Genomic DNA, 24,973 nt, shown 5'->3' with positions numbered 1-24,973 from the left:
GAGTATATCTTCAAGTATATCATATCGAACTTTGATAATAATTATATTACAATTTTGATTAACATCTCTTGCCAATTCAGGAGCAAAATATATAAAATTTTTGTTTGTATGTATATTGTTCATATAATTCATATATTATTGTTCATGTAGAAATATACGAGTCACTCCAAACGTTTACTGCAGATAAGATTCGTTTATTTTTATACGATATTATGTTATACTCACAGCCCGCATCTTTCAGACGTTTCGCAAGTATTTTGCATTGTTTCTTGAACTTCCTACATTCTTCCGCTATCTTATCGTACTTCTCCTGCAGCTCCTATTTTGTACAAATCAAAACATTAATAAAATATACTATACGCTATCACTCTTCGTAACAGATTAAAATTTTACCAAGTTTTCGGAAGTTAGCCTCGCAATCTCATGTTGCATGTACGCCTCCGTTTGAGTCTGCGGGGATTTACTCAAATTCAAGGACAGTAACTTCTGCTGTTTCTCAATTTCCTCCTGCAATCTATCAACTTCCGCTCGATACTCGTCCCTTTGAGATCTCCAACTCTTCTCCTTCATTTGAATCTCATCCTCCAGTTGCCTTAAAAAATGAACGCGGGAAATCATTTTAATTCATCGTCGAATAATTCTCCAATTAAAGTTAACCTAACACGTTGACTGTTGTGAAGACTATCGGTGAATGCCTCTAATCTAATCTGACCGAGTCATTCAAGAATGCAGTGACAAATCTTTATTTTTAATAATATTTGTATCGTATTAATTATAAGGCCACAAGTTAATTCTTTGCTATCTGTAATGTAAGACTGATATTTTATAATGGAGATATAACGCGTGGCGATGTAATATAGACCCAACATACTTAATATTGAAGTATTTTTTTGGAAGATAATATTATGGATCCATATAAAAATGATAACGTAATCAAAGATTACTGTAATTGTCATTATAGTCATTCGTAATTATATTAATTAAAAACAAGCCAATTCTGCATGTCACCAAAGACCGATATAAATAATATAATCGATGTAAATCCACAGCACCCTATATTGAAATACAGCCTTCATTTTCATCACAGTCAACGTGTTAAATTTTTTCAACAGTTTTCCAACAAAAAATACATCACGCCGTCTAGCGCTAAATGACAAACAAATGATATGCGTTTAAGCAGTGTCAATAAATTTCAGTAGAATGATTCGATGTTTTCGAAAGATCGCTAGATGAGTCTAGCTGGAACTATTCGCGACAAAATTGTCTTCTCAACTCACTCTCTGGTAGCCTTTTGCTTAAGTCTACTGAAAATCGACGAGCATGCACAAACGACAAAAGACGATTAGACACGATGCTTCTCCACGATCAACCAGTGACATTTTCCGATTTACCTGTTGATCTTCTTCTGGGTTTCGAAGGCTAACACTAGTTCCCCGTCTTCGTTAATGATGTCCACGTCTCGGCCATAATTCGAGCCTAGACTCTTCATTCTCCGCGTGTTATCCGCCAACACGCTGTGTAACTGTATACACTCTTCTCTTCGTCTTTCGAGTTCTTCTTGAAGAGCGTCGAATTGTCCTAGAAATGGAAATCATTTATCGCGCTTTTTCACCGTCGTTTACTTTGTATTCCAAGATGGTGCAAGACAGAGAGAGAAGCGAAAGAAAAATAACCAGTTTTCAACTGAAAGTACTTTTATTGCTTACAATGTTATAAAGAGTAACATAAAAAAGGCAGTGATCATCTCACAGATGATAAAGCGTATATACACAGCGGGAGTATGGATCAAGTAGATAAAGAAAAAGATACACGTTGTATCTGTGCTCGCGTTAATAACCACAACCTGCTGGTTAGAAGTACAACAAAATAAAAACCAAGTAAAACAAATAAAAACATTGTGCTGTGCTAGCGAAGTAAACAAATATCAGCATGATAGAAAGCAAAAAGGTAAACAGGTTACAGTAATCGATAGAGTATGTAGTGAAAAAATTCCCTAGCTACGTGGATTATAAAATTACCCATGAGATTCTGTTGTGCACCGGATAGGCCTGTCGAGGTCACACTTTTCCTTAGCGACCCCAGATCTTTTTTCAACTGAGCGTTCTCCATTTCTAGTTCTTGCAGCTGCAAATAATTTTACTGTTTAGTTGAAAGTTTTATTTCTGTTGATTTTTTCTGTGGGATTGCAATTGTTAATTTTCTTTTTAGTTTCGAGTTAATTCAGGAAGTTGAAGGTTGAAAACTTTCAATTTGCTAGGTTCTCAAGTTTCAAATATCAAGTTTAGCTTCTCAAGTTTCAATTATCAAGGTGTTTAGCTTCTCAAGTTTCAATTATCAAGGTGTTTAGCTTCTCAAGTTTCAATTATCAAGGTGTTTAGCTTCTCAAGTTTCAATTATCAAGGTGTTTAACTTCTCAAGTTTCAACTATCAGGTTGTTTAACTTCTCAAGTTTCAACTATCAAGGTGTTTAACTTCTCAAGTTTCAACAATCAAGTTGTTTAACTTCTCAAGTTTCAGATTTCTACGAATTTAAATTTATAAGATGTCAAATTTTTAAAATGTCTAATTTATAGGTTATCAGCTTTCTACGATACAAATTTTTTAAATTTCCAGGTTTCTATAATTCTAAATTTCTACAATTCGGAATTTGTAAAGTTTCAAATTCCTAAGACTCCAAATTTCTAAATTCTTACTCTTGGACATAAAAAGCCTCTGAAAAAATTACCCTGAACGTGTCCTGTGTCCTCGAATTCTCTTCGGGGCTGTCTCGTTCCAAATCCTCCACCATCCTAATCAATCTCCCCTTCTCCTTCTCAACATCCTTCAGTTTCTGTTGAAGTTTCAGCACAAGACCGATATCCACCGGTGCATGTGCTGGTCCATTAGTTTCCGAAGGCGACTTATGTGGTTGCACCTCTCCATCAGGAGGACTATCTGACCTCTGTTGATTCCAATCGATGGTTTCCACTCTTGAATATGGAGTCGAAGAGGATGCCGTTGACCTTACCGATCCGTAACCCAAATCCTTCGAAACAGAACCAAATGTGATTCTCAACATAAAGAGCATATCGAAATATAAAGCTTACGATATTCTGATCATCAGAAGGAAGTTCCGTGGACACAATTTGCCCACTGCTGCTGGAAGCGTTGCTGAGGGAACGAGAGTGTGCTGGCGCGTGCATCGCAAGCTTTTGCTCCAACATTTCTGCGTGTTGCTCCAACTCGTGATACTCTTTCAACAACTTTTGATAAGCTCCACGATCCTGATCCTGATCCAGCAGGAGCAGATCCTTCTCCTGTTCCAATCGGTGCTTCAGATTCTCCTCCGCACCGCGTTGGTTGTTCTTCAGCTTCTCGTTCGCGACTGAAAGCTCTTTCTGCAATTTTTCGATCTCGTCTTGAAGCTTCTTGTTCTCTTCTTCCTTCTCTTGAACGTTTCTCTCTTTGTCCTGAGATGAATTTAACGAAATTAGTGTTTGTTAACAAATTTTTGATAACAAGTGTTTATTAACAAGTCTTTGTTCTGAGGTGAATTTAACGAAATTAGTGTTTATTAACAAATTTTTGTGTTAGTTTATACTTCACCTGTAAGATATCCATTTTCTCGTCTCTTTCGTTCTTCACTATCTCTTGCATCTTCTCCAGTTCTTTTTCCTTCTCTATCAAAATTACGTTTAACTTCTTATTCTCTGCGTCTACGGATTTCAGACCTTCCAGCTTGTGTTTCAGGTCTACCACCTCGTTTTGAACGTTCTTTAGTACCTGGTTCTCTTTTATCTGAAAGAGAATGTCCATTTAAAAATATCTGTTCACCTTTTAATGATCTTGTAATGTATTGACTAACATAAAGAAATAAGCTATCAAAAGAATGGTAGTTTAAGTCAATGTGTTAATGGTCCATGTGTTAACAGTAGAACTACCAACCAGTCAAAATGACTGGTCTCAGATTTCTCATTTTACATTGCAAAATTTTATTGTTGTAATTTTATGGAAAAGTCTGTCACATTTTGTTGAGGTAAAAACTAGTTCTACATTTTACTTGATGCTTTAGTATTTATTTATTTCCCTTTTCATTTTATTTTTCATTCTTCTAGCAGGTAGTTCTAGTGTTAATGGTCAACGTGTTTCATGTAATAATTTATATGTTTCAAATAATTAAACCTACAAGTTCAGTGATCTTCTGCTGTAACGTGATGATCTTCTTCTCCAATCCTTTATTCAAAGACTTCACATGTTCCACGCTTCTAGCCTCAGCCTTTAATCTTCTGAACACCTTCTTCGCCAGATACCTCCTCACGCAAGACTGAACAATGATAATATTCTCCAACTTCTTCTTGCACGCCATTCGAACAAGATATCCCCTCGCGAATCTTTGAATCACAATCGCGGCAGCGTTGTCTTTCATCAACTGATACCTCTGCCTGGCCATTTTTCCTCTGCCATAAGTCTGAATACCGATAATTGTGCGTTTTATCTGAAGGAACCGACGTCGTTTCAACCAGCCCTTGACGCGTGCTTGAATTTTAATCGCGGCTCTTTCCTCTCGTACAGCTTGAGCTTTTTGCCTAGCGATATAACCCCTGCCGTATCTTTGAAGCCCAAGAACGGCACGGCGAATCTTCTTGTACCTACTGCGACAAATTAAGCCTCGGACCGTTTTCTGTATCATTATGCAAGCGTCTCGTTGCCGTTCCGCTCGGAGCTTTTCTAGGTAGGCCACTTGACCGGCGCGGAAGAGGACCTTTGTCTTGCCGAATTTAAACTTGTCGTCGTCTTTTATGTACCTGTTAAGGTTTCTTTTGTTATATTGCATGAAATGGGGATGTTGGATTAAACTTGGTAAATTGCTTAAAGTGGGAAGGAAAGAGATTTGACCTTACAAGGCTTTTTAAAATTTCTTAATTTTCCAAATTCCATAATAATCAATCCCCTAAATTTCTAATTTGAAAATACTTAAATTTTTCAGTTTTTAGATTTAGACAAATTTAGAATTGGACCAGAATTTAGACAAATTTAGGCAAATTTAAAATTGAACCAGAATTTAGACAATTCTCACATTTTTGAATCCCTCAATACTCAAATTTTTAAATCTTAAGATTTTAAATTCTCTAAACTTCCCAGATCTCAAGGTCTAAAATTCCCAAATCCCTCAAGTCTCAAATTCAACAATTCCAAAATTCCTCAAGTCCAAAATTTCAAAACTTCAACATCCCTGAAGTTTCAAATTCAAAAATTTCCAAATCCCTCAAGTTAAAAATTCAAAAATTTCCAAATCCCTCAAGTCCAAAATACAAAAATTTCTAAATTCCTCAGGTCCCAAATTCTAAAATTTCCAAACTCCACAAATCCCAAATTTCAAAATTCCCAACTCCTTCAAATTTCAAATTCCAAAATTCCCAAATCCTTCAAATCCCAAATTTCAAAATTCCCAAATCCCTGAAGTCCCAAATTCCAAAATCCCCAAATCCCTCAAGTCCCAAATTCCAAACTTCTCAAATCCCTCAACTCCCAAATTCCAAAATCCCCAAATCCCTCAACTCCCAAATTCCAAAATTCGCAAACTCTCCATCCAAAAATCAAATTACCAATTTCCCAAATTCCCAAAAATTCCCCGAATCTTCTCACACCCAAATTTCTTCCAAACTCAACTTCTTAAACCTCCCCACATGAAATTAAAAATAAATGCATTCTATATACCTCTCCAAAAAATATCACTAACCTTTCCAATATCCGTCTGCACGTCTCCCTGAGATCATCTCGTCGAATGTCCTTGAACTTGCACAGGCACCTGTACCTAAGGAAGAATTCGCCGTAGGTCCTCTGACTGGGGAACCCAGCAGCCGATATCCTGATCGTCTCCAGCACACCGCAAGCTCGTAATTGTTGAACAGCTCTAACAGGATTGTACTCGAAAGCTTCCTTGGTGTCGTTCGGTTTAATGCATCGTACATAGTGAGGAGTAGTCGCGTTCAACGTCGACATTAACATGTTCAAGGAATCCCGGAATTGCGATCCTACCTACAGATTTTGTTTCATGGCAATCTATCGACGTACTTAGAGATAATATTTTTAATTAACAAATTACCGTTTTCTTGTTCTGTTTGGGGGTGCTGGGTGATGGCTTCTGGGCAGATATTTTGACCCTGACGTTCGGGGGTACCATTAGTTTCGGATCCTCGTCGCTGAACAGCTTTTTCAGTAATTTATTCTGCAAGGATATATTGTGTGAGAATTGTTATTTATATTAAGTAAAATGAGAGAAGTTTAACCCCTTCCGGTACTTTGATGAGTCTCACACGTGACGCACTTACAGCTCAAATGTGACAAACTTTGAACATTCTTCAACTTGAAATTTAGATGCATTATCAAGAATCCCTGAATATAAAATACTCACAACATTTTAATTTTCTCTGTTCGTTTTAATGTTATAGCCCTGAATAGTTTTGACTGACGCATCTGTTAATAAATGGCACGGGAAGGGGTTAATGGGGATTACGTACATCTCCGTTTCGTAGAACGTCCACTTGTTCCTCGATGACGGTGTCCCTATTCTTTTCCAAAAATCCAGTCGTCTCGTATCGAACCAGATCGGCAAAATGGTGGATCAGAAAGGCAGATGTTCCAAACCGTGGTCTTTCGAAGTGCTTAGACTTCCCACATTTTGCGTAAAGTTTCTCCGTCCAAGAGCTGTCCGATCCCTTCGGCATCTGAGCATCGAATCATCAATTAGTGTATCATTTCATAAATGAAGTTTGACGTCGAATAAATTTACCGACCCTACATTCTTCGTCGAGCAAATCCAGTATACCCAGCTTCGTCTCTATCAGATCGATACAGGGTTGATTGTCGTAGAAATCGATGAAAGTCCACTCGATTTCCTCTTTGAAATATTCTTCCTGTTCCAATTTGAACACGTGCTGATTGAACTGCTGTTGAAGCTTTTCGTTGGCGTAGTTTATGCAGAATTGTTCGAACGAGTTCACTTCGAAGGTCTCGAAACCGTAGATGTCGAGAACGCCGATGAAGCATTGGGGTTTGTTCTGAGACTGCAGCGAATTATTGATGCCAGTTACGATCCAGTTGAATAATTCCGCGTAAATGTGTTTTGCGAGAGCGTCTCTGGCCCCGATTGCTTGCTCCACGTTCATCGGCTTTAAGAACACCTCCTTCATCGACACGATTTTCCGGTGGCACAGCCATTTTCGCATCGCGTTCACGTCGGTGCCCAGCAACTCGCATATTATTAACAGATGCTTGTCTGATGGCTGGAAGTTAAATTATATTGAATTAAGTTCAGTTAAGTCCATCTAAATCACATCAAGAGAAATCAAACTAATTCGAATTGTATCTAAGTACATAGCTCAGTTAATATCAGTGAAGCAAAATCAATCTAAATTAATTCAAGCTAAAATAACATGGGCAAAGAGAAATGAAGTGAAATGAGAAAATAAAGTCATGTTACTATGTTCAAAAAATAAAAGAGATTGTTGTGGAAGATTATCATTAATCATCACCAGAAATTTAATATGAATTATGGTACGCAATAGAACATTATATGACAGCCATATAAATATACGATTCAAGTACACAGCTCAGTTAATATCAATCAAGCAAAATCAATCTAAATTAATTCAAGCTAAAATAACATGGGCAAAGAGAAATTAAGTAAAATAAAAAAATAAAGTCAAGTTTATTATTAACCATCACCAGAAATTTAATATGAATTATGGTACGCAACAGAACATTATATAGCAGCCATATAAATATACGATTCAAGTGCATAGCTCAGTTATTATCAGTCAAGTGAAATCAAACCAAATTTAGGCTAAAATAATATAGGTGAAGTGAAATGAGAAAATGAAGTCGACTCACTAAGTTAAAAAAATAAAATGGTTGTGAAGGATTATCACCAAAAATTTAATATGAACTATGGTCCGCAATAGTACAATATGTAGCGTCCATATAAATATATGATCCAAGTACACAGCTCAGTTAGTATCAGTCAAGTAAAATCAATCTAAATTAACTTACGTTAAAATAACATAGGCAAAGAAAAATGAAGTGAAACAAGAAAATAAAGTCAAGTCACTAGGTTGAAAAAATAAATGGGATCATTGTGAAGGATTACCACTAACCATCACCAGAAATTTAATATGAATTATGGTCTGCAATAGTGCAATATGTAGCATCCATATAAATATACGATCCAAGTAGCCATAGTAGTATCAGTTAATATCAGTCAAGTGAAATCAATCTAAATTAACTTACACTAAAATAATATGGACGACATGAAATAAAGTGAAATGAGAAAATGAAGTGGAGTCACTAAGTGAAAAAAATAAAATGGTTGCAAAGGACTATCACCAGAAAATGAATTATGGAACTCAATAGCACAATATGTAGCATCCATATAAACACACGATCAGTATCCATATATAACATCCATATATATTTACGTGAATGTAGCTGGCCTCGGTGTCGTTCTCCTGGTTCGGATTCTGAGTATCAGAATTCCCTATCCTGACGTTTCCCAAGTGCATAATAGCCGCTAAAATACGAAGCATATCATCCTGCTGTTTAGAAGAGAATCCCAGCATAGTAAACGCGTTCACCGTTTCATCGAAACACGCCAAGTCGTCCACACCGTCTATCATCGGGTTGTTCCCTTGATTCAGATAGTGAAACTGATTCTGGTGACTTAGATGCAAATGCGGAAGCCGCGCGGCAGCAGCGCACATTTGGTAAAATATATGGTAATTCCTTTCCTCGTATGCCTGTGAAGTTTGTTACTAATTAACTGTTATTATTTTCATAATTTTTTATGTAAATCGATTGGAACAAATTGAGAAATTAAGTATACCTGAAACACGACTCGTGACTTCTCGAGAAGATAAGTCCTCATGCTGGCTCCGGTGATGTGATAATGCTTATTGAATTGAATTTCAATAAACTTCCCGAATCTCGAGGAATTGTCGTTCCTCGTTGTCTTCGCGTTACCGATTGCTTCCATGATGGGCAAAGATGCGAGCACCTTCTTTTCCACCTGGGTTTCTGTTGTCGAGCCACCGACTGTGGCGAAATATCGCATCGTGTATTTCGCGGACACTGTTTTCCCTGCACCTGACTCTCCGGAGACGATGATGGACTGATCGTGACCCTCTCTATACTCGTTTAACAGTCAAACATATATATTAAATTTTAAGATTAAAATTGAAGGATCAAATTGACTGTCAAGGATCAAATTGACCTTTAAGGATCAAATTGACCTTTAAGGATCAAATTGACTTTTAAGGATCAAATTGATCGTTAAGGATCAGAATGACCCTTAAACATCCGACAAAGAAATGAATCACAATTTTCTTGTAAGTTTTACCAGTTAATCGAGCTGAATGCTACACTGAATTGTTCAACCAGTATAATTTGTCTAATTATTTACTTAACAAGCTGCCTAACACTAAACCTACCGGTATATAATATGTATTTGATTTGAAATTAAAAATGAAGTTAAAAAATAAATAAACAAACGAAACATAAATTAGCTCACACATTTATCTCGATGAAAATCAATGCTGATTTCAATGAATGTACTTTAACAAAACGTGTATCTTATAATAATAAACTTGTGGAGCAGTCATTTGACCGGTTTGGTAGGTTTAGTGTTAACCTGAACCTAACTACATCGAAATTCAAATTACATCGAATTACGTGTTCCAAAATTTCACTTTTATGGATATAACATTATGTAATATACATAAAGTCATATAGAAAATTGTCTTGGGCTATGCAGAATATTATTGACTACGTTGGTAACGACATATACATAGCAATTTGTTACTAGCAATTTTAGTGTTAATCTACCTAGTTTAATCGAGGTAAATATTACAATAAAAGTTTCAACCTTTCCAATTTCGTGTAAGCCTCTTCAGCAACGGCGAATATATGCGGCTCCAAATCGCCCATCGCCTGCCCCCTGTACGCCCAGATCGTGTCATTTCCGTAAATCGGAAGCTCATTGTAAGGATTAAACGCAACCAACACAATCCCGCAGTACGTGTAGATGCAGTGCCGTTGAAAACGTATCTGAAGATTGTAGAGAACGGCCGGTTCATGGAGGAACGACAACGACGTCAAATTATTTTCCCCTAAAAGTATGTCCGGATTCCTCAATGGCGGTAAATCGGCGTCCGACTTTATCTCCAAGACCTTCGTCTGATTCGAATCTTCTGTGTGGACCTTCAAGGTGGGCTGATTTAACTTGTAATCCTCCAGGAGAATCGCTCCTTCCCATATCTTTTCTGGATGTGGCACCCATACCCTGCCACCCTAAAGAATATTCATTTTTCGTTCATTGTTTGTTCAGCTCTTTGTCTCGTTAATTTATTTTTAATTTAATTGTTGAGGTTTTAATTTAATATTATTGAGGTTTTTATTTAAATAGTATATTTTGGTTTATTGGGAGAGACATGGGAGGGGAGTGTGGGGATGTGAAGGTAGATGTGGATGTTCTGATTTGGGGAGATGTGGCGATTTGGGGACGAGGATATAGAGATTTGAGGATCTGGAGATTTAGAGATTTGGGATTCTGGGGATTGGGGAGATGGGGATATGGGGAGATGGAAATATGGGGAGATGGGGATATGGGGATATGGGGAGATGGGGAGATGGGGATATGGGGAGATAGGGAGATGGGGAGATGGGGAGATGGGGAGATGGAGATATGGGGAGATGGGGAGATGGGGAGATGGGGAGATGGAGATATGGGGAGATGGGGAGATGGGGAGATGGGGATATGGGGAGATGGGGATATGGGGAGATGGGGATATGGGGATGTAGGGATCTGGGGATCTCGAGATCTGCTCAGGTAGAAATTTGGGAATGTGAGAATTAGGAAATGTAAGGGTTTGGGGATTTAGGGATCTGGGCATGTAGGGATCTGGGGATGTAGGGATCTGAGGATGAAGGAATTTGGGGATGTAGGGATCTGGAGATGTAGGCATCCAAGGTTGTAGGGATCCGAGGATTTAGAGATATGGAAATATAGGGATCTGGAGATCTAGAAATCTGCTCAGGTAGAAATTTGGAAATGTAGGGATTTGGGGATTTAGGTATCCGGGCATGTAGGGATCTGAGGACGTAGAGATCTGGGGACATAGGGATCTGGGGACGTAGGGATCTGGGGATGAAGGAATTTGGGGATGTAGGCATCCAAGATTGTAGGGATCCTCAGATTTAGAGGTATGGAAATATAGGGATCTGAGGATGTAGAGATCTGCTCAGATAAAAATCTGGAAATCTCAGAATTTAGGAATATAGGGATCTCTGGATATAAGGATTTGGGTATTTAGAATTCTGAGAGCATACAAATCTGCAAATATAAGTACTTGAAATATACAAATTTTCACATATAAGAATATGGAAATATAGTGATCTAAGAACATAGTATCCGGGAATGTAGTAATCTGAATATATAGAAATGTGATATTGCAGAAATCTGAAGATATGAAGACCTAAGAATATAGTGACCAGGTTCCACAGAAATCTTCAAATACAAAGATTTACTGACATAAAGATCCAAAAACATATGCTTCTAAAAATACATAAATTTGTGAACCTAAAAATCTAAAACAACACAAAATATTTATTTTACCTGTCACGATTCACATGAATACCAAAACACCTGAAAAGCCATTACGTTTTCATCTCGCCACTAAAATAGTCGTAGCAAGCATACATAAAATGCAAGTGGGAAATGCAGTACGATAGAAGTTTCAGAAAAATGCTTCAACATGGTCGTTTAAGTTTCATAAGCGCGATGTTTGATGGTCCAGCATCGCCTAGAGCCATGGCTCGGTATAGCAGCTTCAACAGTGTGAACGAGCTTGCACGAGTTAATTACTTAGCGTCGAATTTTCCTTCTTTTCAAAAGATGACCTGCTTTTCCTTTTTTCGCGAGAGCCACGCAGGAAAATGAGGTCGCCAGATCGATTTCCACGGCGGGTGCGCGAAATCAGAAGATTGGTTATCGCGTTAAAATAACGATTGCTTTTCGATCTCTGCAAACGGGTTTGATTTCCGATGCGTCGAGATAAGCGATTTAATAACTCTGAAACGGTAAATGACTGGGAGCTAAGTTCCTTGTATTTTAGAGATATTGCATGAAATATTGCAGTCGATCGATTATCAATTTTTATTTCATGATATAAATCGATTTCTCAAACGTCACTGATTATGCTGTCCTTGGAACCTAACGGTATCGACGAAATCGTGCTCGAACCTCGTGGTACTACGAATGAGACACGAAACGCCAAAATGTACTGTTATCAGACGCTCCTGTTCCGGGAAAAAGAAAAAGAGCAGAATTACGTGATCCGAAGGAATATCGGAGCAACGGTAAAATTCCACCTTCGTACCTGTTCTTTCCTAAGCTGTCACTGTTACGTCAGCGAAACTGGTTGTAAAGACAATCGAAAAGAGTGAAACGTTTGATATGCTGTCTTTAAAACAACACGGTGATACACGTATGTGGGTCACGCTACGAACAAGTGAAAAATAACCGTGAACTCTCACGATTCAATCTTCTGTCAACTATTATACAACACTTGGACATTAGGAGAAGTTCCGTTTGTTTTCTAATGCAATCGTTTGCAGATCATCTTGAAACTTTCGAATGTAATTTAAAGTTTGCTTTCGCTAAGGAAATACTTTTGAATCTGTGTTTGAAGCTTCGGATTAATTATATTCATTGTGCAATTCTAATCGCATGGATAGATTGATTCTGATCATTAATTACGACAATATTCTTTTCAATTTTCGTTATGCAATTCTAACTGTAAAATTAGGGATAAATAGGCAGGTCAGGTTGAACGTGATGATTTATGACTACAATATTCATTCCGCAATTCTAACCTCAAAATTACGAGAACATAAACTGATGGAATTAATGGTGGTCATTAATGGTCAATGAACTCTAGCAATGAACTCTAACGAATATAACTCTGACTCTAATAAATTTGGTTGATTTTTATGAGACTCGTAAAGGTATGTTATTTGTAGTTATTTAATTGAAGTCTTGCGGGTAATTACGGTCAGCCATTTTTTACTAAAATTATTTTCTCGTTTCTATATTCATCGACTACCGCATGTCGTTTAGAGTGATACGTTCAACCATGAAAAATTCACTGTGATTCCAGTAATGATCGCTAATGCCTACGTTGCGTTCACCGCGTCCTTATTTTATTTTTGCCTTTCCAGGTGACCCGTTTGCTGACGTTGCAATCTTAAATTGCACAATTGTGAAATCACCGGCAAACGCATCTCTGTGAATTAAGGAACATCGTGACTTTCGCCGCACACGGAAAAGTCAATGGAACATGTGAAAAAAGTTACGAAACGATGATGAGGAATGACAAATGTGGACGAATCATTCGGAAAATTGATTCGTTCTAACTCCGTTTATATAAGAGGTTAACACTTTCGTTGTAAACAACGTATTTAGACGTTGAGGAAGACTTTTTAATCGGGAAAAGTGCAAACAGGAAATTTAATAATTTGTATAAAACATTAAATCAAGGTTCATATGTGAGAGATAAAATTTTCAAACGTAAGAGATTGTCTCTTCAATAATAATCTAAACAAATAATTATTAGAATAAATATTAATTCTACGATCAGAATTAAAAGTTGAAACTTAAATTAAAACTTAAATTATTAAGTAATTTGTGAGTTTCAGTTTAATGTAAAATAAGCACGGTGTGAACATCAGAAATTTGCTTGAATGAATTTTTGGATCATCGTCAGACGACTGATGAAAATTAATCGAACAAATTAGTTCCCATGCTTTCTACGTTACGTACAAAATAACGATTACTATTAAGAATCTTACTCACGGGATAGGTACAGAAAAAGGCGGAATTCTACCGGGTTCCCACGAGGCTCGTTAATTCAAAACCTGGCCAGAACGAGAATGAACCACGCACGGGTACCCGTGACAATCGGTAAATTCAAAGATGAGAATGAATATCTAACTTTCCCTCCTTTTTTCTTTCAGTGAATTAATTAGTTCTTCAAGTTCTCTCATGGTACGGTGGAATTGCATAATTGCTAATTAGGCATGCAAATCTGGGGCCTCCAATTTCCTGCGTTCGCCATGAAATTTTAATTATAGGTTCATCTCTGAATACGCTGCTTGAGAGATTTTGTTGGATTAGAACAAAAAGATGTGCAGAGACGTGCAAAAATTAAAACCTTGTTAGAAGTTTTGGGACATGTTAGGAATATTAGGACTCAATGTTAGGTCTCAGTTTAAAGATCTAACATTAGGTTTCAATTTTAGGATGTAACATCAGGTTTCAATTTTAAGATCTAACATTAGGTTTCAATTTCAAGACCTAATATTACGTTCCATTATAAAATTGTATCCTATTCAAATATTTAATTCAATGTCAAAAAGTGGACTAATTTACAAAATAAAATTTATAATAAAATCTAAAAATAAACTTCCTTCCTTTGAAAAATATTTCCTGATAGTGTTATGCAATTGACTACAACGATTGAAGGATTAAACCGAGTTATCGACGAAATATCGTCGCAAACGTTCGTAGGAAGCGATTTTACTGATATTCTTGACGTATGTATTCATATGTCATAAGGGAAGCTTTGGCGCCTGTGCGAATGCAGTCCACTCTTATGTTGTGTCTGAGCTTTGCCAACCGATCTACGGCTTCTGTCGCCATTCCACCCACGACTCGTTTCGATGTTCGAGCTATGCGAACTTTTTTCCAAGCTACGTGCAGTTAAAACTTCGATACTCTGCATTATCCGGCCGATAAATCACGTTCAATTGAGTACCTACAGTATATGTTAATGCAACTTTCATTTGTGTCTTTTGTATGTGGAGATATGGAAGTATGGGAATATCAAATTTTGGGGGATGCAGATGTAGGGATATAGGGATATGGAAACGTAGGGATATGGGGACATAGAGATATAGGGGGATAGGGATATAGGGGGATAGAGATATGGGGACGTAGAGATATGGGGATGGAGGTATATGGGGACATGGGAGTACTGTAACGCGGGGATATAGGGACATAGGAATATGGGGACGTAGGAGTACCACAGCGTGGGGATATGGGGCGTAGGAGTACCATAGCGTGGGGATATGGGGACGTAGGAGTACCATAGCGTGGGAATATGGGGCGTAGGAGTACCATAGCGTGAGGATATGAGGACGTAGGAGTACCATAGCGTAGGGATACGGGGACGTAGGAGTTCCATAGCGTGGGGATATGAGGACGTAGGAGTTCCATAGCGTGGGGATATGAGGACGTAGGAATATCGGAATATAGGAATAGGGGGACGTAGGACTACTGTAGCGTGGGGATATAGGGACGTAGGAGTACCGTAGCGTGAGGACATGGAGACGTAGGAATACCGTAGCGTGGGGATATGGGGACGTAGGAGTACCGTAGCGTGGAGATATGGGGACGTAGGAGTACCACAGCGTGGGGATATGGGGACGTAGGAGTACCGTAGCGTGGAGATATAGGGACGTAGGAGTACCGTAGCGTGGAGATATAGGGACGTAGGAGTACCGTAGCGTAGGAACATAGAGACGTAGGAGTACCGTAGCGTGTGGATGTCGAGGATCATAGATATATGTAAATGTAGGGATATAGGAATACAGACACCTTGAGTACCTTAAATATCCAGGGGTGTAGGTATCTTCCTAGCTAGATATCTAGCTAGATATCCTCAAATGTATGAATTTAGAAGTCTCCAAAAATGTACATATCAAAGTGTATGCAATATATGTAGATATACATGTAGGTCTGTCTAGGGTCATTAGTATCAAGAAGTATAAACATCTAGGGATGTAGGTAGCTGTAACCTATTTATGAGTCTAAATATCAAGGTGCAGATATATTCGCAGTACTCAAAAGTATCTACAAATGTACATTCTCCATTAAAAGTGACAGTAATACTCCAAATAATATATGAAGTGTTCAAAAAGGAAACCAAGCGAAAATGTAGAGATTAGATAGGATAATGGCGATCGCAATTTCCCATTGGCTCGAGCGAAAATTATTTACAGTATACGTTACAAGTAGAAAGAGGAGGATATAGGCTGATAATCTTATCAACAGTCACAAAGCCACTCAAGAATGATTCATTCGAGCACACGTTCCTCCCACAAACCGATACGGCGACCACGTTGAACGATTTCACATTTCGAATTCGGGGTTTACAAACACATCACGTTTTCAACGTTGAAAAAACAGTGGAAACCTTGGAAATGGAACGGTGGAAAAGACGTGAATGACGGAAATGAAGAGACGTAACGAAATAAGGCAATTGAAATAAAGCAATTACTATGTTGGTGGTACAGGTGTACTCAAGGAACGATCATACGTATTCCGTCTTAAAAACGGAACACGATTTATCGCGCGGTTCGACACGTTTTGCATAACATTTACAACAGTTATCGACGTAGCGTTCATCAATATTTGCATCGACAGCGTTCGCTTCCTCGTTGCGGTATCGTTCAATTTTGTTTCGAGAGCTACGGATCATTAGACTCGTTATCATAATTGCATTATACGTTTAATTAACCATTGTTCTCTATAGCAAATTAGAAATAGCGGGCTGGATATTTCTATTATTAGTTCAATGATTCTCTTATGTATTTTTGTTGTTCAAACTTGTGTGCAGTTTATCAGACGTTGTACTTTATAACGTTGCACAAGATTATGTCAATGGAAATAATATTCGTTACGATGTGTTCGCGGAAGAGAGAGTTTAGAACTTCTAGTAAACTCTGAGGTACCTAGGGAGAATTATAAGAAATTACAAATTGATAGACTTCTTATTTTTATTCTTATTTATGTGTTTGAAACACAGTGACTCATTTTTACCTATTTATCTATATTTATATATCTTCACCTATTTTTAACGAAAGTCACATGCCTACATGTCAAGGAACTCGAAACATATTCCAAACGTTATTCAGCAATTTGCAGATCTCACATCGTATTTGTCGCTGCAAGATCGATCGTCGTAACCCGGCATTGCTTCCGAGAAAGGTGGCGAGTTCTCCGTTATTGAGAATAACCGGGTCAAGTTTCCCGCCCACCAACGGCCTTTTTTTCACCGTGTACGTTGAAATTGGCATCGCTGATACCGGATGCCTGCTACGTGTCACTTGCACCTAACAGTTTCCCTTTCGTTGAACCCTTTCGGCAGACACTTGAAGAACGGCCATGTAACGATAAGACATTGCTGATCGAAGGGCGATGAAGCGTGAAAAAACATCGAGTTTAGGTTGAAAGAACATCGAGTATAGGCAAGTTTGAGATATGGAGATATGGAGTCTTTGTATCATTAGATATCTATGGATACATCTATGGATATCTATTTTATCAGATAACTTTTGGGTGTTTGTATTTATAGGTCCCTACTTGTGTAGACAATTGTGGAAGTTGATATCTGTTTTCTTGGATATTTATATTTTTGAATTGTTATAGCCTACATATAGGTGCCTATCTAGATACCTGCACTTTTAGATAGTTATATGTGTAGACAGCTATTTCTCCAGATACCAACACTCCTAGATAGCTATTTCCTCAGATACCAACACCCCTAGATAGCTATTTTTCTGGATGCTTACACCCCTAAATAGCCATTTCCCCAGATACCAACACTCCTAGATAGCTATTTCTCCAGATATCAACACTTCTAGATATTTATATGCCTAGATAGCTATTTCTCCAGATATCAACGTTCCTAGATATTTATATGCCTGGATAGCTATTTTTCTAGATACCGGCACTTCTAGATAGCCATTTCCCCAGATACCAACACTTTTAGATAACTATTTCTTCAGATACCAACACCCCTAGATAGCTATTTTTTTAGATACCTACACCCCTAGATAGCCATTTCCTCAAATACCAACACTCCTAAATAGCTATTTCTCCAAATACCAACACTCCTAGATAGCTATTTTCCCAGATACCTATACCCTAGGATACTTGCACCCATGAATCCTTATCTTCATAGGTACCTACCTCCCCAGATACTTACACCGCCATATACGTACATATCTAGCTACTACATCCCCAAATACTCACCTCCAAATAGATTCAAGACTAGATACCTACACACCTACATCCTAAGCTCTTACATACCTATATTCCTGAATACCTATTATAGATAATTACACTCCTAGATAATTGCAGCCCTAGACACCTATACTCTCAAATATCTATTCTGCTACGTACCTCTATTTATGGTTACTGGTATAGATCCCGAAATTCCTATACATCTTTAAATACCTATACTGTCTATATCCCCGAATATTCACACGACTACACTGCTACTCTCCGAATACACTCACATATCTCCACACCTCCATATTCCAATATCTCCACATTTCTACTCACATGGCTATCGCACATATATAACATATGATATGCCCTATGTTATATGTTCCTGTATGATATATAACATACATCCTCTACATCCCCCTATGTCATCCTCCACACCTTCACATTCCTATAACATATCTCCATATTTTTACTCACATAGATGTCATACATATATAACATATGATATATCCTATGTTATATGTATATGTATAATATATAACATACATCCTCCTATGTCATCCTCCACACCTTCACATTCCTATATCTCCACATTTCTACTCCCATTGATGTCATACATATGTAACATATATGCCCTATATTATGTGTATATGTATGATATATAACATACATCCTCTACATCCCCCTACGCTCCACATCCCTAAATCCCCGTATCTACACCCTACATCTCCCCATATCCTCACAGTATATCCCCTTCCTATACCTCCATGTCTCAAAATTCTGCAACCTTGCTTGATGACCTGAATTATAAAATTGCAAGCGTCATTAACGACCTGGCTGAAAAGACCTATTCATCATTTTTTTTTTGCGGTCATTCGTTGCATACCGGTCACATGTAACTCGTTCTATTTACGTATGCTATCACCAGCAATTGTGAAGCGTGGACACTGATAAGATATCGCGCGGAATACAGTGCGAACCATGGACACAAATAAAAATTGACACGATTGCTTTTCATCCAACCGAGTTTACAACCGTGAGAACGAGAGTTTATGCTTCTGGTTTGTCCCTGTTGAGGTAGGATCGCGAAACGGGACGCCTTCGTGGGAGATTGCTGTGAGGAATTCTTGTTTTTCACGGAGGCTGCACAAAAGGACGATCGTAACCATTGTATTTAATCGGACGGTTTTGTTGCGCGAACAACCGTCGCCTTGTCAGTGTACAATGTACATACTGTAAAATACACTGTCTTTCAAGTTTATTTCAAACGAAGAGAAATATTCCTGACATTTTACATATATGTATGTACTTTTGATATTTTAAATATTTGTATATACTAATAATGTACTTGTGTTAAATATATTTTATAAGAAAATAAATTAAAATATTTATTTAATGTACAAATGTTGCACATGTTATGTTTTGTATTTGCTGTATGTGACATAGGTTTGAGGTTTTGAGAACAGTTCAATATTTGACGAAGTTGTACGAAGTTGTATAAAATATAATTTTGATGAGAAGGTACTTAAAAGATTTTATTGTACAAATGTTGCACCTTTCATGTTTTGTGTACGTAACAAATGCTATATGTGACATTTTCTATATGTGACAAAAGTTTAAGGTTTCGAGAATAGTTCAATATTTGATGAAGTCGTACAAAATTATACAAAATACAATTTTCATGAGAAGATACCGAAAATTGATTGTACAAACATTTACAAAAATGTCTATTGAACGCAACACAGGTTTGAGTCACAGGTTGACGAATTTCGTAAGAATCGGTTGACCTTTCAGATAAAATCTCACGGAACCAGGAACAGGCATCTGAGATGAAACAGGCGTCTTCTCGTGACGGGACACGAAGAAGCAAGGAGAACTACCTATTCGAAAGACGTTTTGCTTTTCTGTCCCGAAGAGAAAGGGAACCGCTTGCTAGCGAGCGAAGTCTAGCGATCACGTTCCTCGAACCGATCGTGCGAGCAACAGTTTCGAACGGAGTTATCTTACCTTTAAATGTAAAGGTGCGATCAGAACTTTGGTTCGAGTTTCCACCTCGTTACACGATAATTATAACTTCAGCTACGTTCTGTTCTTATCGATCATCGTGGGAATAATTGGGTCACCAGGGAACTAAAAATTTTTGTTTCGGAAACATTATTGTGAATGTGGAATTTTCACGTTTACATTTTGTGAGGGAATGTAGATGAATAAAATTGAACAAAATTTTAGAAGAAAATGTAGATAAATAAAATTGAACAAAATTTTATAAGAAAATGTAGATAAATAAAATTGAACAAAAGTTTAGAAGAATATGTAGATGAATAAAATTTAACAAAGTTTCATAAGAAAATGTAGATGAATAAAATTTAACAAAATTTAATAAGAAACTGTAGATGAATAAAATTGAACAAAATTTTAGAAGAAAATGTAGATGAATAAAATTGAACAAAATTCTAAAAGAAAATGTAGATGAATACAGTTGAACAAAATTTTAGAAGAAACTGTAGATGAATAAAGTTGAACAAAATTTTAGAAGAAAATGTAGATGAGATTTTGGTGTACTTTTTTGAAATTAGGTTCAAATTTGAATTCCAGTAGAAACTAGGAAATGTGTTTATCACCATGGATTGCGCAAGTGTTATCACACAAGAGGAAACGTCAGATGATAATGAATTGTAAATTGTGAGACTGGAATTCGTTTGATAGGAGGGAATCGTAATGGTAAATCATGAAATTGAAGAACCATTTGTAAAGTGTGTCGAGATCGATACAGACCTTCTATGCGACAAATGTCCCTGAATTTAACTGTGTCTACAAGATGGGATCAGACTTGAGTCTATTTAGCTATGAAAATCGTGTATGATTCATTTTTCAAATTTTTTACTATTTTTTACTATCTTTGCAGTTGTAATTTAACTTGCAAATGAATTAGTCAACAAATAAACTTGAAAATAATTATGCAAGATTCTGAAAATAATTGGTCAAGATTCTGACAATAATTATGCAATTATAATAATTATGTAAGATTCTAAAAATAATTATGCAATTGATTGTAGCTTGATGACAAAATGATCACATATTTTACAGATTCACATATACAATTTTAAATTTGAAGAATAATTGAATCTTCACTATATTTTTACTAAATTGTTTACTTCTCTGTAACAGAATTTGGATGACTGAAATAAAATACAAAGTGTAGTTATGAAAATTAAAAAATTTAATTATCTAACAATAAATCTATAAATATATGTATAGTAAATACATCTGTACTAAATGTATTTTCCAAAAATGTATTATTATAATAATTATTATTTATAAATATGTGATGTTTAAGTTAAAGGTACACTGCACAGAGATGTGACAAAAATTGCGATACGACCTCGGACAACCCTCGCATTTCACCTGACCAAGGCAATAAATCAGCCAAGATGGAGAGTTACCGTACGACCTTAAAGGGGCAGGTTTGAGCTGGATTAAACTCTGTTCTCATCGACTGAATATTCTCACACCGTTCTCTATACTCTCCGAACACCTTATACAAAGGAATTCCCATGAACATTACTGAATCAATTATTTGACCAACTCGAAGACGTGTACTCATGTACCACGTTGTTCATAAAAGGATTTTACTTTCTACGCTTTCTCTATTGATGAAGCTCAATCGAGTGTAATCGGACATTTTCACCATATAATTCCATGATATTGACCTTAACTTGAACTTTCTAATAAAAATATTCGAGCACAAAATCGATTAAACAGAAGCAAAATGAAAATTATAAAATTAAACAGAGATTGAAATTTTTTAAAGACAATTTTTCATAAATGAGAAAAATATTTTCAGACACTTTTAATTATTAAAAAAAAGTTTCAAGAATTAAATATTTAAAAGTAACACAGTAATTTAAAATAACTCGAAAAGAATATCTAAAATTAAATATTTAAAAGTAACACAGTAATTTAAAATAACTCGAAAAGAATATCTAAAATTAAATTTAAATTATCGCAGTATCAGCAGTTCGCCGTTTCAAGGTTAAATTCGTGACCTTTCCGAGTATCTCGCTTCGAAATTTTCCAAAGTTTCACCGCAGGATAAAAAAGCGTCCATAAACTGTACGGTAATATTGCTTCATAATGTTCACATATCCAACTAACAGAAGAACGTTAACAGTTAACGGGACAATGAAACGTGAATAAGTGCTGGCGATTATACAGCTCGAGAGTGTACGATCGGTATTTCATGTTCAGGGACACCAAACAAACGTTTCGATGTGACAGCCTCTTGTCAAGAGCAGTTCGCACACAACAATCGTTATCGTGTACATCGACCTAGCTGGTGATCATACCCGGTTTCGAACGTGGAATTTAGGTCTTGTAACTCCGTGCTTTACTATTGATTTCTGTCTGCAAAAAGAAATTTGACATTCAACAAAATCTGACTCATCTCGCAGCTGTTTCAGAAAACTTATCGATTTCAAAGTTATCTTTCGAGTTATCGAGTTGGTAAATGATTCTCATGAAGATATCACACAATGTCTTTATTTGGAAATTTTTCATTTTAGAACAAAAGATCTTAAATGTCGAACGTGTAACATATTGCTATCGAATGTGTAACACTGCTTCAAATGTCAAATGTGTAACACATTGCTTCAAGTTCAGAAGTTACATCATGTGTGCAAATAAATATGAGTCATAGCTCACGATTAACAATGTTTTGTCGAATATAATTAATTGCCTATCGTTAAGCATGGACTAGTTTTCTTTAAGGAGATTGCACACTTAAGAGCATTACAAATCGCTTGCATATAAAGTTGAAGAAGCAAAACACTTCTGGTGAAAGTCGTAGAGCCAACCTGAGAAAGACACCTTCACTTGGAATCGATGATGCGTACCTTCCTAACTAATTGGAGCAATATATTGTTCGAGAGAACAATTAAGTCTGTCGAGAAGAAAGTTTCATTTTGCAAAACATTGTGATATTTGTGGGATGTTCAGTTTGTAGCAAGGCTCTTGGGAAAATGAGGATCCACCATTCTCTGTTGATTGTTTCTTTGTAATTTGGAGATTTGGGGATTTGGGAATTTGAGAATTTGGGAGTTTGAGAGTTTAGGAGTTTAGGAGTTTGGGGGATTGGAGATTTGGAGATTTGAGGGTTGGTTATTTTAGAATTTGGGGATTTGAAAAATTAGACACTTGGGAATTTGAGAATTTAGGAGTTTGGAGGGTTGGAAGTTTGAAGGTTTGAGAGTTTGAAGATTTGGAGGTTTGTCATTTCAGAATTTGGGGATTTGAAGAATTAGACACTTGGGAATTTGAGAATTTAGAAGTTTGGAGGGTTGGAAGTTTGAGGGTTTGAGAGTTTGAAGATTTGGAGGTTTGTCATTTCAGAATTTGGGGATTTGAAGAATTAGACACTTGGGAATTTGAGAATTTAGAAGTTTGGAGGGTTGGAAGTTTGAAGGTTTGAGAGTTTGAAGATTTGGAGGTTTGTCATTTCAGAATTTGGGGATTTCAAAAATTAGACATTTGGGAATGTGAGTATTTGGGAGTTTGGAGGTTCGAGGGTTCGAGGGGTTGGAGATTTGGAGGTTTGAAAGTTTGTTATTTCAGAATTTAGGGATTTGAAGAATTAGACATTTGGGAATTCGAGGATTTGGAAGTTTTGGGGTTTGGTGTTCCAGGGTTTGAGAGTTTGTTATTTCAGAATTTAGGGATTTGAAAAATTAGATATTGATATATTTGCAAGTCTGAGAATTTGGAAGTGAAAGAATTTCATTTGGAATTTTGACATTCGGCAATTTGACAATTTGAGGATTTAACTAGTTTGAAGTTTAACTAGTTTGAAGATTTGAAAGTACATGAATCTGACAATTTGAAAATTTGATAACGTAAATATGTGCGAATTTGATGTAGAAATGTGAAGCTTTGAAGCCCCAAAAAATTGCACATTCAGAATTCAGAGATTGAGGACCCACAAACAATTTCCTAATATCAACATTCAATTCAACAATTTGTAATTTAGCACATATAACACATATTTACTTGTCCACCTAACACACATTCACTCGTCCCCAAGTTATTTAAAGTACAAAAGATATTACGTTTCTTCCGGCACAAAGTTCTTGAACGAACGAGTAGATTGAAGGAGGAACACAATATCATGAACAAACTGAAAATCGATAGAATCTCGGCCAATCTACTTACACCAGCTGTTTACTTCGAAGCGATAAACCAATCTCTGCAGTTTTTATAAAAAAAAGGAAACATCAAAGAAAAAAATGAGAGGATCTCCGGAAACCTTGAACACTGTGAAATATTCCGAGTATGTTTACACGCCGTCCTCGGACATTTGCACGAAGACCTTCTTCAAAGCAGTATACTTTCGTTCAAAACAGGCAACAGTATCGTTGTACGAGATGTGAACAATTTCATCCAAGTGCACGTTCTAAACCGCACTTCTTTATATAACTAGATGGCGAAACAACAAAGCCTTCGGGTCTTAAGAGAATTGCCGACTGTAGCACGCAAGAATCGTCATCCTTTAACCCTTTGCAATTTAACGTGCAGAGTGACTTGTCGTTTCTTTCAAGCAAATCACTTTGCAAATACATATTTCTATTCTTAATCATTTCGCAAACAAATTTTGCTTTTAAAATGGGAGGGTGGAGGGAGGAGGTTAAAATTGTCTAGTTTCTTGTTCTTCAAGGGTGTCACTTTTTTTATGTTAATTTCAGTAGGGTGGTTTAAGAATGTTAGTGCCTAAATTTGGGTTCAGTCAGAATTGACCTGGTGACCGGGGGTTAATTATAATGCAGGTCTCCTTACATTGCCACTTTTCGCACCCCAGTTCATTACATATAGCTTCAGATA

At 36.8% G+C, this 24,973-nt stretch overlaps 1 protein-coding gene across 2 annotated transcripts in view; it reads right to left on the bottom strand.

Moving 5' to 3' along the window:
- The window catches only part of didum (dilute class unconventional myosin), a 29,691-nt gene that overhangs the window by 3,856 nt on the left and 862 nt on the right, over positions 1-24,973 (bottom strand). For both annotated transcript variants that reach the window (XM_076532780.1, XM_076532781.1), the window contains exons 2-16: positions 9,899-10,323; positions 8,861-9,161; positions 8,457-8,774; positions 6,777-7,265; positions 6,501-6,707; positions 6,086-6,208; positions 5,720-6,018; positions 4,166-4,784; positions 3,586-3,777; positions 3,087-3,449; positions 2,726-3,025; positions 2,019-2,124; positions 1,392-1,578; positions 394-592; positions 226-319 (exon numbers count right to left, since the gene is read on the bottom strand). In XM_076532780.1, the coding sequence (XP_076388895.1) occupies positions 226-319; positions 394-592; positions 1,392-1,578; positions 2,019-2,124; positions 2,726-3,025; positions 3,087-3,449; positions 3,586-3,777; positions 4,166-4,784; positions 5,720-6,018; positions 6,086-6,208; positions 6,501-6,707; positions 6,777-7,265; positions 8,457-8,774; positions 8,861-9,161; positions 9,899-10,323 (4,222 nt within the window). The remainder of the gene's footprint in view (positions 1-225; positions 320-393; positions 593-1,391; positions 1,579-2,018; positions 2,125-2,725; positions 3,026-3,086; positions 3,450-3,585; positions 3,778-4,165; positions 4,785-5,719; positions 6,019-6,085; positions 6,209-6,500; positions 6,708-6,776; positions 7,266-8,456; positions 8,775-8,860; positions 9,162-9,898; positions 10,324-24,973) is intronic.

Source organism: Megachile rotundata, chromosome 6, assembly GCF_050947335.1.
Source record: "Megachile rotundata isolate GNS110a chromosome 6, iyMegRotu1, whole genome shotgun sequence".
In the NCBI taxonomy this organism is placed as follows: Eukaryota; Metazoa; Arthropoda; class Insecta; order Hymenoptera; family Megachilidae; genus Megachile; species Megachile rotundata.
The sequence above is the reverse complement of the archived record's forward strand: the minus strand, read 5'-3'. Positions and strand labels throughout refer to the sequence as shown.